The sequence below is a fragment of the Ranitomeya variabilis genome, chromosome 4 (genome assembly GCF_051348905.1).
Source record: "Ranitomeya variabilis isolate aRanVar5 chromosome 4, aRanVar5.hap1, whole genome shotgun sequence".
NCBI classification, from domain to species: Eukaryota; Metazoa; Chordata; class Amphibia; order Anura; family Dendrobatidae; genus Ranitomeya; species Ranitomeya variabilis.
The window spans coordinates 451,851,820-451,869,386 of NC_135235.1; the positions used below are offsets into that span (position 1 = coordinate 451,851,820).

The 17,567-nt window shown below is 41.8% G+C and overlaps 1 protein-coding gene across 8 annotated transcripts in view; it reads left to right on the forward strand.

Moving 5' to 3' along the window:
• Positions 1-17,567, forward strand: part of PTPRT (protein tyrosine phosphatase receptor type T) — a 469,258-nt gene that overhangs the window by 331,893 nt on the left and 119,798 nt on the right. For 3 of the 8 annotated variants that reach the window (XM_077251539.1, XM_077251545.1, XM_077251541.1), the window contains exons 14-16: positions 3,131-3,187; positions 3,389-3,524; positions 7,232-7,261. In XM_077251539.1, coding sequence (XP_077107654.1) covers positions 3,131-3,187; positions 3,389-3,524; positions 7,232-7,261 — 223 coding nt within the window. The remainder of the gene's footprint in view (positions 1-3,130; positions 3,188-3,388; positions 3,525-7,231; positions 7,262-17,567) is intronic. The other 5 variants (XM_077251540.1, XM_077251542.1, XM_077251543.1 and 2 more) reach the window with 5 other exon arrangements.

The window sequence follows — 17,567 nt, forward strand, 5'->3', positions numbered from 1 at the left end:
AGTGGAAACACCACCCAGCCACCATTAAAGGACAAGGAAATGGCTGGGCCAATGACATGCAAATTTTGGGCATCCACTTCAAAATATAAGGATCTACTATATGCAGTTGAAACTAGTTTACATACACTGTATAAAAAGACACATATGCATGCTTACTCAATATCTGACATGAAATCTGAATAAACCTTTCCCGTTTTAGGTAAATTAGGATTACCATAATTATTAATATTTGCAAAATTCCAGAATAAATGAGAGAGAATGTTTTAAGACATTTTTATTACTTACTGCAAAGTCAAAAGTTTACATACAGTAAGATTATTATGCTGTTAAACAATTCTGGACTGCCCATATGATGATGTCATGTGTTTGGAAGCTTGTGATAGGTTTTTTGGCAACATCTGAGTTAATTAGAGACACACCTGTGGATGTATTTTAATGCACATCTGAAACACACTGCTTCTTTGTGTAGCATCATGGGAAAGTCCAAAGAAATTAACCAAGATATCAGGAAGAGAATTGTGGATTTGCACATGAGTCTGGCTCATTCTTGGGTACAATTTCAAGATACCTGAAGGTGTCTTGTTCATCTGTACAAGCACATACAAACAAGATGGGAATGTCCAGCCATCATACCGCTCACAATGGAGACTGGCTCTGTGTCCCAGAGATGAAGGTGCTTTGGTTCAACATGTGCATATCAACCCAAGGACAAAAGCAAAAGACCTTGTGAAGATGATGGCAGAAGCTGCTAAGATTGTGTCAATATCCACAGTGAAACAAATTCTGTATCAACATGGGCTGAAAAGCTACTCGGCCAGGAAGAAGCCATTACTCCAAAAGAAACATAAAAAAGCCAGATTAATGTGTGCAAATGCACACAGGAACAAAGACTTTAATTTTTGGAGACATGTCCTGTGGTCTGATGAAACTAAAACTGAACATTTTGGGCATAATGACCATCATTACGTTTGGAGGAAAATGGGAAAAGCTTGGAAGCCCAAGAATATAATCCCAACTGTTAAACACGGGGGTGGCAGCATCATGTTGTGGGGTTGTTTTGCTGCAGGAGGGATTGGTGCACTTCACAAAATACTGTAGATGGCATTATGAGAAAAGAAGATTATGTGGCAATACTGAAGCAACATCTCAAGACATCAGCAAGGAAGTTAAAGCTTGGGTGGAAATGGGTTTTCCAAATGGACAGTGACCTGAAGCATACTGCCAAAATGGTAAAAAAGTGTATTAAGGATAAAAAAATCAATGTTTTGGAATGGCCATCACAAAGCCCTGACCTCAATCCTACTGAAAATGTACGGGCAAAGCTGAAAAGGCAGGTGCGAGCAAGGCAACCTACAAACCTGGATCACTTACACTAGTTTGGTCAGGAGGAATGGCCCAAGTTCCGAACAACTATTGTGAGAAGCTTGTGGAAGAATATCCCAAACGTTTGACCAAAGTCATTCAGTTTAAGGGCAATGGTACCAAATACTAATGAAATCTAGGTACACTTTTGACTTTGCAGTAAGTAATAAAAATGCCTTAAAACATTCTCTCTCTCATTATTCTGGCATTTGGCAAATATTAATAATTATGGTAATCCTGATTGACCTTAAAACGGGAAAGGCTTATTCTGATTTTATGTCAGATATTGAGAAAAACATGCAAATGGGTATTTTTATATAGTGTATGTAAACTTCTAGTTTCAACAGTATGTATTACTTGTCGGGAAGAGCTTTTAAAATGAATGTTTGCCTCTGGTGAATTAAAGCTTCATCCCTTATAGAACATATACATTGGTGGGTCCAATTTAAAAAATGTATGAGTGATTCAACTTTTCCTGAACATTTTCATAGTTCTCCATAATTAAAAATGGCCTCTCAAATACTTCTATCCCTCCCACTAAGTCGGCTAAGCTGGACTGGACTCCTTCACTGCAGCTGACACCATTAGGTACCTGGTTTCGCACTGTTTGCCCTATACCCAAAGTGACCTGTGTTCTTGATGCAATGAATCTCCATCATGGATATTATGGAGGCAAGAACTAAATTGATTCTGAATGAATTTAGAGCCTGAAATGCTTTAAGTCAACAATGGACATTGAAGAAGTATTACAAGCGCTTATATGGAAGCTAATGGCATTATTGATTACCTTTGAATATTTAACATCAGCTCTTGACGACTTGGAAATAGATTTGGTTTCATCAGAGAAATTAACACATTATAAATTGTGATCTTTAGAAGATCCACTTAATGTCAACCATTTCAGCCTTGCCAGTACTATGGTTTATAAAACAGAAAGGTTTGGAATTCTGCATTTAAGATCAGTCATTAAGTCTTAAATGGGATACACCACCATTTTCAGGTCTTTGTTTTCATACACCCAGCGGCAGCTCTGTATAATCACATCAATATGCAGTTGAGGCACTTCCATCATGATCATGATCACATTTTTAGTAAAGCAATTGTTTTTAATCACCCAATTCAAAAATGATTGATTGCTCCAGTACTTAGCCACTTCCATGATGCAGCAGACATATCTAAGAATAGCATTGTAGGAACTTTTGGAATTGATTTTATGTAAAAAAAAAGAAAAATAGAAACACTTTTTAAGGTTACAGACCAGATTTGTGAGCACGCCAAATCAATCTCAAAGATGTTATTAAATCTTGCAAATATTGTATGAACTAAAGATGTGCCTATTAATGGTTAGTAGAAGTGGAGTGTTTGAGAAGTGGTCTTCAAGTTAGGTGAAACCAAGAAGCCACTTGTACAAAGTTCAGCGTCCCTGAAGGTGTGGGCCTATCAGCTCTCTTGGGCATTTCAGTTCTGTGAAATGTCAGAAAAATAAACTTGGCTATTGACGTTTATTTTTTGTACAACTGCATTTAGGTTAATCTAGTAATGGTAGACATCAATCTGCTCTAGGCTAAAAATTTTGTATCAGACCAATTTTCTTTTTTTTTTTAATTCCCCCAGATTAACTGAGATTCTGTCCAAATCCCATCAGACGATATCAAAATTCCTTTCACTTTAGGAGGGATTTTATAAAGTGGCCAATGTCTCCCTCCTGCGTTCTCACTATCTTTTCCTCTCCTGCATGCCTACTGATGGGATCCCTCCCTCTTCTTAGCGGTTACCTCCAGCCTTCCTCCCATCACTCGCCTCCCCCCAAGCCAGCCATTTACAGGTGACTATATGCCCTTTCCAGGCAACATCTGACTCATCTTATCAGCAAATATCCAGTCATTGCCACCACTACAAAATTCCTAAAGGCAATAAAAAAACTTTAACCTCTTCACTGCCAGAGCAAATGTTGCATGCCATGATGACAATACAACATAAGCCTTATATACAATCTAAGGCATTGCTTCCCCTTTTCTTTTTAAAGGGGCTTCCACGCAGAATACCAACACCGTGGAGCCGGAGAAGCCAGCTGACAGTACGGTGCAGACTGCTGGTGTGATTGCAGGGATGCTGATGTTCATTATTATACTCCTTGGGGCCATGATGACCATCAAGAGAAGGTTAGACAGAGAATGATAGGTCAACTTTGTGTTAATTGTGCGTAAAACTCTGGCAGAGAACAGGTTAAAATTGTTATTTGATAACATTAATTAAAAGTAATTAAGCCTTCTAAAGAAAAGTGTGGATGTGAACTTCTGCCATATAACAAAGCCTTCTCCATGCTTTTATCTATACATCTCTGATTCTTCTGAACGTTGTCTTGTTATCATCTTGTCTACTCACTTCTTCTTGGTCAATCTCTCTACACGTGTGCGTTTCTCTACCCTGAGGATATACATATAATGTTGAACTTTCATCAATGTTCTCATGGTCTTTGTACTGTCACTGTAAAATATCTGTTGTGTTATTGTGTATCAGTGAAGTGCTGCCACAAGCACAAATAAAATTGATCAGGCAGTTCACCCCAGCAATGTACTCAAATCTTCAAGTCTTCACACTAAGTAACGACTGTGGATTTGTATGTGGATCCATGCATATTATATCGTAATGCAATATCTAGTTAACCTGAAAGAATTCAGAGAACAAGAAAGGAACAAATTATTAAAGACAAGTTACAGGAGCAGATAATTGGCCGAATGAGCGTTCATAAGAATTCTCATTTCCGACCGATGATCAAATTGCTAAATTCTTGATCAGCACTCATTATGGGTATTTGTAAATGGAGCTTAAGTGTCTGAGTACCTCAAACCAGGCTGTCTAGATTGTCATGATCCATAATGTATGTTTCTGAATGTTTAGGTAAGTGCATGTCATAACTGCATACATTTCAAATGGGCTTAGGACTGGGAGAAACAGATAACACTAAACCAATGCCTTACGCACAGGATTGCAATAAGCATCAATGTATATGGATCCATAGCTTGATACTCCCAGCTTATTGGACTAATACTATACTTCTAAATGTATGCACAGTCTAATGGAGCCATCCCCTCTATAACGCATATGTGAGGTGTGAAAAGTCTTTACTTTTAGGTTTCGTAGTATGCATAAACCATAAAGCTCACTCATACATGATCAAGGGGTTAAATTAACTGGATAACAATATGTCAGATTGGGGGTTGCCTTGTCAGGGGATCATTTATGTTGGGGTCCCATCATTCAGAAGAACAATAACATCAGTGATACTTATGGTTGTCTATATCACTGACTTTTTTTCTTTCTTAATAAGCCATGTCTGGGGCCCTTACAAGCCAAGACTCACTCTAATCATGGTATAGGAGGTATTGTGGATTTTATAAATCTGGAAATCTTCTAAAGAAAGCAAATAAAATAGGTTACTGTATCAGTATCCGATGAATGACTTCACCTGTACACATCGGTGCTTCCTCCTGTACAATATACACTGCTCACATCTGGGTACAAGATTGGCCACTGAATCCATGTTTTTTAACAAATGGTTAAAATAGGACGTTAGATAGAAGTGATATGGAAATGTATAGCTTTTGGATTGTAGGAGTAGGATAGCCAGAATTGTACGTCACAAATGATCTTGCAGGAGCCAGCGCTTACATTTCCATCCTGTATTCTGGCCATTTATCATCCAATGCATGAGTTCAACTTAAAGCATTTCCTTTCCCCGTTTATTAGCCCTGAGCATTAGCATACATATCTGTGTCTGTCAGCATATCCCTATGTATATCATCCCATATTTATTTATCACTGTCACTTTGTGTTGTAGATATTAAAATGTGTATATGGATCAGCTGGCATAATAGCGTTAGAGACGTAAGGTGAGGGACAGCTCTACATCTTCTTCAGGGCTGCGCATAATTATGGCAGATGCAGTTCAGGCAGACGCGGCCAAGCTCGGTCTCTTCTTTAGCATTACTTAGCATGAAATAGGGAAATATTCTATGGTTCTGGCTCAGCTGTCTCTGCAGAGAATTGGAGCTAGCAGATGGGTTTCCATATTGTTCAAATAGGATTATAAAGGTAAATGTCTACAACACAGTTATTGAGAGTTGTATCTTGAAGGTCCCAAGTCCTACCTGGACCTACTAGAAATTATAATAAATGTTATCAAACTACATGTGATACGGAAAAACATTGATAGACATTATAAAATTACATAAAATACGGTACTTATTCTTTATATATTAAACAAGTGAGGTGGGATTACTACATCAGCGTGACATCAAAAATATACATTTTCTTGTAGATCTCTGCACCAGTCACTTTTAGTGCTGACACTTGGGCTATAAATCCAAAAGTACGAAAGGCACCCATCCATAGCATAGTCTACAACGTGCTGTGGAACTGCGAGTCACAGTCTCATATATATCGATAAGTATGGGATAACAAAAAAGTTAGTGCACCCATACACCTCTTATAGCTGTCAAGCAAAATTCAACATGCTCAACTTTTTTTTACCAGGGCTGTGGGGTTGCCAAGCCAAAGTTCTTCTGTTATCCATTTTCTGATTCTGGCTAATTAGAAATGGCCAATATTTATAATTAGCGATAGGTGAGTATATTAATATACTCAAAATACATTACATGCACACAGATACACATTTAATGAAAAAAATATAGATGGGAGTGCTTAAAAGGCATCAAGACATATAATTCCTAGTTGGGACTATCAGTAGTAGGGCACACAACTGTCTTGCATTATTTGTTGGATTAATGTCCTCATAAATTGCCCCTCAGACTTCCGGGACTATGTGAAAAAGTAACTTAAGCAACCCCTATCACAATGCCCCAGGCTGACACTTAACATCACATCTGGCAATTCTTCAATGTATCCTTAAAGAGGTTGTCTAATTATCATACATGGGTAAAATTGCAAAGTGCTTATAAAAACAATCAACTTTGCTCTTTTCTTTTTAAGAATGGAGTTTTTTTTATTTTGTTGTTCACTACTAATTGCCTAGGTTACCGATCACCTCTGCAGTATATCAGAGGAGTCCAGTCTCTTAGGCAAGGAGCGCAGCACTTACAAGCTCTTTCCAATAGAGCTTGTAAGCGCTAGTCAGAAGATTTCTGGATCATTAGATCAGGCAAGCTTCCAAGTATCTGGGTGTATTTTTTTCAAGACTGTTAGAAAATGTGCAGTGTTAGGATGGTTCATTTGCTTTATGTGTTTCAGAATCACGCTATTTTAACATTTATTTTATTTAGGTAATTTCAGTAGCAATTAACCAGATGGTACACAGTCTTTTTTGTTGGCTGATCCGTCTCCTGTTACAAAGCAATGCTGCTTACAACAAGCTATAAAAGGGTGGGGAATCTCTGTGGTAGAAGATAAAAGTAGTCAATAAAAGACAGGAAAGTTTTACACAATACAAATTCAAGGTTTTGTCCAGGATGAGAAAGTAACTTACGGGCTGTTATTTTTCACTTATCCATGGGTTCTGTCTGGTATTGCAGCTGAGCGGCTTGGCTCCATTCAATTGAATGACGATGGGCTGGAATAACAGGCAAAGCACATGGAAAAAGTCCACAAACCAGGACTTACTGATCCCAAACATTCTCTCGGGAAAAATGGGAAAAGAAAACATTAATCTGGCTCAGATTTTCAGAAATACAGCTATGTCTATACACCCTTAAGTTATAAGTTTTTGTGCATTGCTTCTTCACTTCCATACACCTCTCTAATGTCACTCTGTCATCCTGGTGAGGTCATGCTGTCGCATCTAATTATTCCTCTTTTTCTTTTTATTTCTCGTTTTTCGGTCCCTCCCATGTGATCGCTCTCCATCCTCTAGAAGAAATGTGTACTCCTATTCATACTATCTGTAAGTACCTGCGGAAATCACCCTTCCCCCATTAACACATTCCCTCACCCATACCCATTTACTTATTCCATGGCTTACTCATACTGAGCTGCATGAAGGAAATCAATAGTTTAGTAATGGGCCACATTGGGGCTGGTTGAGGATCATGGCTAAAATGTTTAGTAGGATGCAGTATAAGGTATAGGTGGAGGTAAAACACCATGAGTAACAGTCACTCCAAACTCATCTCCATTTCCTTCTCAAGAGTTGTCCTCTCCTGGTGAACACCTCAACTTGGATGCTCATTTTTAGGAGAGGAGCACCTGCCTTTGCTGAACCCACACATGATGGTGTCGCTGTTAATTACTCTTGAAATATTTAGAACTTTTATATCTGGCTTTTATGTCTAGGAAGTGTGGTGGTGAGTCTGACCTCTAAGTGGCAATCAATTGTCCCTCTACCATCTCATCCCCACCTTCTCTACAATCTGTCCCTCTTCGTATTTATGATAAAAGCAGCAGGTAGATGATGATTCCTAATCTTGCTCATCATTTTGGATATTAGAACATGTCAAACTCTAGCTCTAGTATGTCTATGGGACCATTGAAGTGAATCCAGGTGCCATGTTCTCCTAGGTTCTTCTGATTTTCCAACCAGCAGTTTGCAAGGTACAGGGTATCATAGCCTTAAATATAAGTTAGCGTTTACAAAACATCTATATATAATAGTTCATATATTGCTTTATAGATGCAAAAAGTGCTATTATATCATCCAGAATTCTGCCTACAAATTACAGACTGATGAATGACAGTCTGTATCCTGCATCCTATAGGAAGGTTGCAGACTGCCACACTATGCACCCCTTTGTAAGGTCAACCATAAATAAGCTAAATTTGCTGCTGAATTCTGATTTAGGGCACAGTGTTCCTCAATACTAGGTTGATTTGGAATATGCTGCATTTGCTTCCGTATATTTAAATCCTAGAACATGGTCTCTATAAAGCATATAAAAATAATTCCCTGCCCTAACATTGATCAGAGATTTATTTACGCTTTTATTTGATTGTACTGTAGAAAAACAAATTATGGATTTTTTTTGTCTGTTTTGACATGCCTCAACTTTGCACATATGGAGTCGCTACAGTTTTCCCTAGTTCATATTTCCAAGATCTATCAAGTGAAATGGCGGGCCATAAGCAAACAGTTGTTTTGACATCTAGCCACTAACTTAAAGGAAATCTGTCAGCAGGTTTTTGCTACCTCAGCATAATTAGGGAAAAGAGACCCTGATTCAAATGATGTATCACTTAGTTTACTGGGTGCAGCAGTTGTGATTCAATCTGATTTTTAAGAAGTAGAATGCAGCAGAGCTGAGAAAGCTGACCCCGCCCACACTAGACTCTCTGTGAACATTGCCTATTGACAGAAATCTGCATATTAGAAGAGGGGGTGTGGTCAGATGGCTTGGCGTGGGGCAGCTAGTCCCAGCAATGATAAACTCCTAGTTGTAAAACCTTCACCTTGTAAGTACACAATAGCACACAGCCTAGTAAGGGACACATTGTTGAATTCAGTGTTTTAACTCCTACCTCATGTGGTCCTCAGATTGCATAGCAAAAAAAATTGCTGACAGATTCTCTTTAACTCACCCATTTCTATGTGTATTGATCTTATCAGACCATAGAACTATTTTCTTTTTATATCTGTGGTTTTTTTTTTAAATGCCTGCCTCATGTCCCCTGGCTGTTACTTCTCATAGAGTAGTCTTGACATACAGTTGTTTAGCTGTGTTCACTTCCACAGCATCTTGCCCTACCAGATTCATGTGAACTACAAAAACTTGACTGGACCTGAGTGATATCCATTTAACTATTTATTGCACTACTAAAACTAATTACTGGTTTCATTGATGTTTTACACATGCCATACATGTAACTAACGAACGTGTTTCAAAGATTTGTTTCCACTGTGACATTAATTCTGCTGATCAGTGTCAAGAAAGCCAGTTAAGTTCACTGAGAAACAATGCTATTAAACAATTAATCACAAAAAATGGATGAATATGCTTTAAGCAATGTGCACATGATGTGTTTTTTATGTATTTTTTCCATGCAGAAATAGGCCAAAAATGCTATGGAATCCTTATGCATGCTAATTCAATGACAATCCTAAAGTGTTGTGCAGTGTGCACATGGTCAACAAATTTCCTTACGTATTTGCAGTTCATTTTTTTCTGCAGCATGTCAATTCTTTGTGCGTTTTTTTTAGCGTTTCCACACATTAACTTCAATTGAGTCAGTCAAATCAGCAGCAAAAACACAGGTATAAAAATGTTTGCGGATTTGCTGACTTTTTGTTTGCATTTTTACGGACTTCTTTTGGTGTTTCCCACGCTGTCATCTGTGTGACAGCATTGGAAACACAAGCATGGTGGTTCTTATCGGTGGCAACATTACCGTCGGTCAGAGCGCTGCGGGGTCATGCTGTCAGATGTCAGCGTGACCCGCAGCTGTGACCCATGGTAAAACTCTTACTGCAGGTCAGCAGGCGTGGGCTGATGAGACCACTCCTCCCATCAGCCTACGTCTGCTGTCACTGATAACAGTGATGACAGGAGCTGCTAATGGGTGACATAGTCTCTCGTCAGCCGGGGCCTGTGCTCACACTTAAAAAAAAAAAAAAAAAAAAGTAAAGTAATTACATACATATTCAAATAAAAATAAAAAACACATTATAATCACCTAACACTAAATCCCCGACACCCTCGTCTCTTAGAAAAAATGTAAAATAAAAAAACACCATATACTCACCAGTCTGCCATAGTCCACGTAATCCAGAGGATGCCATGGCTATCTCATTTGTAGAACAGTCACATCTGGAGAAAAAAGGCTGCACAAAAAAATGTTACTTTGGACATTTTCACACCATTCTTGCTCCAGCTCCGATAAAGTTGGTGAAGTTGAGTCAGAAGGGGGTGGGTGAGACATAGGCTCAGCAACCCTCACTTGTCAAATTCATAATGAGTGGCAGCATTCGGTATGCCACAAATCTTACACCAGTAGATGCTGGAGTAAAATTTGTGGCGAGGTGCACATTGCGGCGCAAGCCACTAAGCGCCTCATCTGATTCATTAAGAGTAGAGATGAGTGAACTTGTTCAAAAAAATTCGCCAATTTCAAATTTGGCACGAAAATAGCACATTTGGATGTTAAGTTTCAGAAGCATTTTTACTCAAAGTCAGCAAAATTTGGTTAGTTTGGTAAATCATCGCATTTCTACTAATGCTTTTTTTCCTACTTTGACTGGGATAGTGGTGCTGTATGATGGGTTGGGGGTAGGGGGGCATGTTTGATGAGCGGAGAGGGTGTGTAGAGGTTAGAGGAGTGGCACAATCTTTTTTTTCCTTTCCCTTAATTTTGTGTGTTGATTCTGGCAGCCAATCGGGAGTTGAAACCATCCACAACGTCATGATTCAAGGTCTTCTGTGATTGACTGCTGAAGTCACATGTCCCTGGCCATATTAAAAGTGGACATCTTGTTTTGCTGGTGCCATTATCTCAGTGTCACAGTGCAGAGAAGCCGCTCCTGATAATGCTGCAAGTGAACTTGAGGAGGTGGAGGAGGATGAAGATGAGGAGGATGAGGAGGTTATGTTGTGGCATCCAATACAGACATGAAGTGAGGCAACCATGACAAGCACTGCATCCTCATCCCTGAATGTGACCAGCATGATTGCAAGTATGCAGTTTGCAGGGGCGGCAAGGGTTGCCTAGTCTGGGCCTTTTTTGAGAGAGCAAAGGATGACCCAACTCATGTTATCTGCCAAATTTGAATAGAAAAAACTTAGGCAAAAATTGCAATAATTTGACAACTACTTGCAAGATCTGGTACATGCATGATCAACAGGCCTTAGTCTGGAAATCTCACTGCACAAAAATACGGACTAGTGGGCCTCGCCAACCACCAGCCATCCCATCAACCACATCTGCTGCTTCTTCCTCCTCTATCACCATGCCAAGTGTTCACACACAGGTCTCCGGACAAAGAAACCCCATTTGTTTACCCCCTACAGTCGAGGTGAATGAGAGCCCGTCAGCCTCTATGAAAGTGGACATGATTGCTGTTTTTGTGTCACCTAGCACAACACATCTTTCTCAATCCACCATAACATCTCCACCTGCACCTCACTCACAGTCCAGCAGTTTGTCCTGTTTTCCGTACTCCACCTGTTATGATCCCAGTGGCTGGGGATCACAGGAAATACCAGCTAAGTTACTAAGCAAAGTACAAGCTCTAGGGAGGTGGTAACTGGACTGACCACAAATCTGATCCTATCCAAACACACTAAAGGTAGCCGGTGAACGTGCCTAAAATCCTGGACGTCTCGACGCAGCCTGAGAAACTGACTACCCCTAAAGAGAAAGCAAGACCTCACTTGCCTCAAGAGAAATAACCCCAAGGATATAGGAAGCCCCCAACAAATAATAACGGTGAGGTAAGGAGAAAAGACACACGTAGGAATGAAAACAGATTCAGCAACTGAGGCCCGCTAATACTAGATAGCAGAAAACAGATAGAGAACTGTGCGGTCAGCAAAAAACCCTACCAAAATATCCACGCTGAGAATTCAAGACCCCCACACCAACTAACGGTGTGGGGGGGGAGAAACTCAGCCCCCTAGAGCTACCAGCAAGCTGAGAAATCACATATTAGAAAGCTGGACAAGAAACATATCGAACACAGATGATCAAAAAATGAACAAAACGAAAACTTAGCTTCTCTTGAAGAGACTGGTAGCAAGGTAGTCAGAAGAAATCAGAACAGCACTGAATACATTGACAGCCGGCAACAAGTGGAAGTGAAACAGAGCTAAATAGGAAACTCCCAAGTGAATAACGAGGCAGCTGATCAGCCACAGACCCGCAGGATAACAAACAAAGCCACCAGGGGGAGCCCAAAACAAAAGTCACAAAATACCACCTGTGACCACAAGAGGGAGCCTGAAAACAGAGTTCACAACAGTACCCCCCCCTTGAGGAGGGGTCACCGAACCCTCATCAAAACCCCCAGGGCGATCAGGGTGAGCCACATGGAAGGCACGAACCAAATCGGCCGCATGAACATCAGAGGCGACAACCCAGGAATTATCCTCCTGACCATAGCCCTTCCATTTAACCAAATACTGAAGCCTCCATCTAGAAATACGAGAATCCAAGATCTTCTCCACCACGTATTCCAATTCTCCCTCAACCAGCACAGGGGCAGGAGGCTCAACCGGAGGACCCACAGGCACCACATACCTCCGCAACAACGACCGATGAAACACATTATGAATAGCAAACGATGCTGGGAGGTCCAAACGAAATGACACAGGGTTAAGGACTTCCAAAATCTTATAAGGACCGATAAACCAAGGCTTGAACTTAGGAGAGGAGACCTTCATAGGAACAAAGCGAGAAGACAATCACACCAAGTCCCCAACGCAAAGTCGGGGACCCACACAGCGACGGCGGTTGGCAAAGCCCTGAGCCTTCTCTTGTGACAGCTTCAAATTGTCCACAACATGATTCCAAATCTGATGCAACCTATCCACCACAACATCCACTCCAGGACAGTCAGAAGGCTCCACCTGACCCGAGGAAAAACGAGGATGAAACCCCGAATTACAAAAAAAAGGAGAAACCAAAGTAGCAGAACTAGCCCGATTATTAAGGGCAAACTCGGCCAATGGCAAAAAAGTCACCCAGTCGTCCTGATCAGCAGAAACAAAACATCTCAAACAGGTTTCCAAGGTCTGATTAGTTCATTCGGTTTGGCCATTCGTCTGAGGATGGAAGGCCGACGAAAAAGACAAATCAATGCCCATCTTAGCGCAAAAGGTCCGCCAAAATCTAGACACAAACTGGGATCCTCTGTCGGAAACAATATTTTCAGGGATCCCATGCAAGCGAACCACATTTTGAAAAAACAGCGGAACCAACTCGGAGGAGGAAGGCAACTTAGGCAAGGGCACCAAATGGACCATCTTAGAAAAACGATCACACACCACCCAGATGACAGACATTCTCTGAGAGACACGGAGATCCGAAATAAAATCCATGAAAATGTGCGTCCATGGCCTCTTCGGGACAGGCAAAGGTAACAGCAAACCACTGGCACGAGAACAGCAAGGCTTAGCCCGAGCACAAATTCCACAAGACTGCACAAAGGAACGCACATCCCGCGACAAGGAAGGCCACCAAAAGGACCTGGCCACCAAATCTCTGGTACCAAATATTCCAGGATGGCCCGCCAACACCGAAGAATGAACCTCGGAAATAACTCTGCTGGTCCATCTATCCGGGACAAACAGTCTCTCCGGTGGACAACGGTCAGGTCTATCCGCCTGAAACTCCTGCAGCACTCGTCGCAAATCTGGGGAGATGGCAGACAAAATCACCCCTTCTCTGAGAATACCAGCCGGCTCTGAATCTCCAGGAGAGTCAGGCACAAAACTCCTAGAAAGAGCATCAGCCTTTACATTCTTCGAACCAGGCAGGTACGAGACCACGAAATCAAAACGAGAGAAAAACAACGACCAACGAGCCTGTCTAGGATTCAGCCGCTTGGCCGACTCGAGATAAATCAGATTCTTGTGATCAGTCAAGACCACCACACGATGCTTAGCTCCCTCGAGCCAATGTCGCCACTCCTCAAATGCCCACTTCATAGCCAACAACTCCCGATTACCGACATCATAATTCCGCTCGGCAGGTGAAAACTTTCTTGAAAAGAAAGCACATGGCTTCATCACAGAGCCATCGGCGCTTCTCTGTGACAAAACAGCCCCCGCTCCAATCTCGGAAGCATCAACCTCGACCTGAAAAGGAAGAGAGACATCTGGCTGACATAAGACCGGAGCCGAAGAAAACCGGCGCTTCAGCTCCCGAAAGGCCTCCACAGCCGCAGGAGACCAGTTAGTAACATCAGAACCTTTCTTGGTCAAATCCGTCAATGGCTTAACAACACCAGAAAAATTAGCGATGAAGCGACCGTAAAAATTAGCAAAACCCAAGAACTTCTGAAGACTCTTAACAGATGTAGGCTGTGTCCAGTCATGAATAGCCTGAACCTTGACTGGATCCATCTCAATAGTAGAAGGAGAAAAAATGAAACCCAAAAAAGAAACCTTCTGGACTCCAAAAAGACATTTTGAGCCCTTCACAAATAAAGCATTGGCAGGCAGGACCTGAAACACCATCCTGACCTGCTTAACATGGGACTCCCAATCATCAGAAAAAAACAGAATATCATCCAGATACACAATCATAAATGTATCCAGATATTCGCGGAAGATGTCGTGCATAAAAGACTGAAAGACAGAAGGAGCGTTAGAAAGTCCAAAAGGCATCACCAAGTACTCAAAATGGCCTTCGGGCGTATTAAATGCAGTCTTCCATTCATCACCCTGCTTAATACGCACAAGGTTATACGCACCACGAAGATCTATCTTGGTGAACCAACTAGACCCCTTAATGCGAGCAAACAGATCAGATAACAATGGCAAAGGATACTGAAATTTGACCGTGATTTTATTTAGAAGGCGATAATCAATACAAGGTCTCAGAGAACCATCCTTCTTAGCCACAAAAAAGAACCCCGCACCAAGAGGGGAGGAGGAGGGGCGAATAAGTCCTTTCTCCAAGGACTCCTTTATATAACTCCGCATGGCAGCATGCTCCGGCACTGACAAATTGAAAAGTCGTCCCTTAGGAAACTTACTACCAGGAATCAAATTTATAGCACAATCACAATCCCTGTGAGGAGGTAGAGAACTGAGTTTGGGCTCATCAAATACATCCTGGTAGTCTGACAAAAACGCAGGGACTTCAGAAGGAGTGGATGAAGCAACTGACACCACAGGAGCGTCGCCATGAATTCCCTGACAACCCCAACTTGACACAGACATTGCTTTCCAATCCAGGACTGGATTATGAGTCTGCAACCATGGCAGACCCAACACGACAACATCATGCAAATTATGCAGCACAAGAAAGCGAATCACCTCCTGATGAACAGGAGTCATGCACATGGTCACTTGTGTCCAGTACTGAGGTTTATTCGTAGCCAATGGCGTAGCATCAATTCCCCTTAGTGGAATAGGGAATTTTAAAGGCTCCAAAACAAAACCACAGCGCCTGGCAAATGACAAGTCCATCAGACTCAGGGCAGCACCTGAATCTACAAAAGCCATAATCGGGTAAGATGACAAGGAACAAATCAGGGTAACAGACAAAATGAACTTAGGCTGTAAAGTACCAATGGTGATAGATTTATCAACCTTTTTTTTTGCGCTTAGAGCATGCTGAGATAACATGAGCTGAGTCACCACAGTAAAAGCACAACCCATTTTGCCGTCTATAATTTTGCCGTTCACTTCTGGTCAGAATTCTATCACATTGCATAGACTCAGGTGTCTGTTCAGAAGACACCGCCAAATAGTGCGCAGGTTTGCGCTCCCGCAAACGCCGATCAATCTGAATGGCCAGAGTCATTGACTCATTCAGACCTGCAGGCGTAGGGAACCCCACCATGACATTCTTAATGGCCTCAGAAAGACCTTTTCTGAAATTTGCAGCCAGGGCATATTCATTCCACTGAGTAAGCACCGACCATTTCCGAAATTTCTGGCAGTACACCTCTGCTTCATCTTGCCCCTGAGAGAGGGCCAACAACGCTTTTTCAGCCTGGTTCTCAAGATTAGGTTCCTCATAGAGCAATCCAAGGGCCAGAAAAAACGCATCAACACTGAGCAATGCCGGATCCCCTGGCGCCAATGCGAAGGCCCAATCTTGAGGGTCACCACGCAAGAAAGAAATTATAATTTTAACTTGCTGAACGGAATCACCAGAGGAACGAGGTTTCAAAGAAAGAAACAATTTACAATTGTTCTTAAAATTCAGGAACCTAGATCTATCTCCAGAAAACAACTCCGGAATAGGTATTCTAGGCTCTGACATAGGACTGTGAACAACAAAATCCTGAATACTTTGTACCCTTGCAGCAAGATGATCTACACTGGAGGCCAAACTCTGAATATCCATATCAGCAGCTGAGTTCAGAGCCACACCAAGATTAAGAGGAGGAGAGAAGCTAGACACACAGCAGCTAGACACACGGCAAAAAAAAAAAAAAAAATTCTCAAGGCTTCTTTTCTCCTGCTTCTGCCATGCAATTAACACTTTACTGGCCGGCTGTACTGTTATGATCCCAGTGGCTGGGGATCACAGGAAATACCAGCTAAGTTACTAAGCAAAGTACAAGCTCTAGGGAGGTGGTAACTGGACTGACCGCAAATCTGATCCTATCCAAACACACTAAAGGTAGCCGGTGAACGTGCCTAAAATCCTGGACGTCTCGACGCAGCCTGAGAAACTGACTACCCCTAAAGAGAAAGCAAGACCTCACTTGCCTCAAGAGAAATAACCCCAAGGATATAGGAAGCCCCCAACAAATAATAACGGTGAGGTAAGGAGAAAAGACACACGTAGGAATGAAAACAGATTCAGCAAATGAGGCCCGCTAATACTAGATAGCAGAAAACAGATAGAGAACTGTGCGGTCAGCAAAAAACCCTACCAAAATATCCACGCTGAGAATTCAAGACCCCCACACCAACTAACGGTGTGGGGGGGAGAAACTCAGCCCCCTAGAGCTACCAGCAAGCTGAGAAATCACATATTAGCAAGCTGGACAAGAAACATATCGAACACAGATGATCAAAAAATGAACAAAACGAAAACTTAGCTTCTCTTGAAGAGACTGGTAGCAAGGTAGTCAGAAGAAATCAGAATAGCACTGAATACATTGACAGCCGGCAACAAGTGGAAGTGAAACAGAGCTAAATAGGAAACTCCCAAGTGAATAACGAGGCAGCTGATCAGCCACAGACCCGCAGGATAACAAACAAAGCCACCAGGGGGAGCCCAAAACAAAAGTCACACAGTACCACCTGTGACCACTAGAGGGAGCCTGAAAACAGAGTTCACAACATCCACCCTCTCCATGGACAGCAGCCAGCCCTCAGTCCCGCAGTTGTGGTCACGTAAAAGAATGTTTCCTCCTACACTTGCCAAAGTTAAGAGCTTGAACTCCACCATCTCCAATCTGTTGGCCATGGAAATGCTGCCTTTCTACCTGGTGGATACAGAAGGTTTCAGAAAGTTGATGGCCATCGCAGTCCCTCAGTTGCCCAGTCACCAGCATGTCGCAGACAACATCACCCGTTTCCTGAAAAAAATCTATGTCTGCCTGGGTGCATTTCACCACTGACACCTGGATGAGCAAA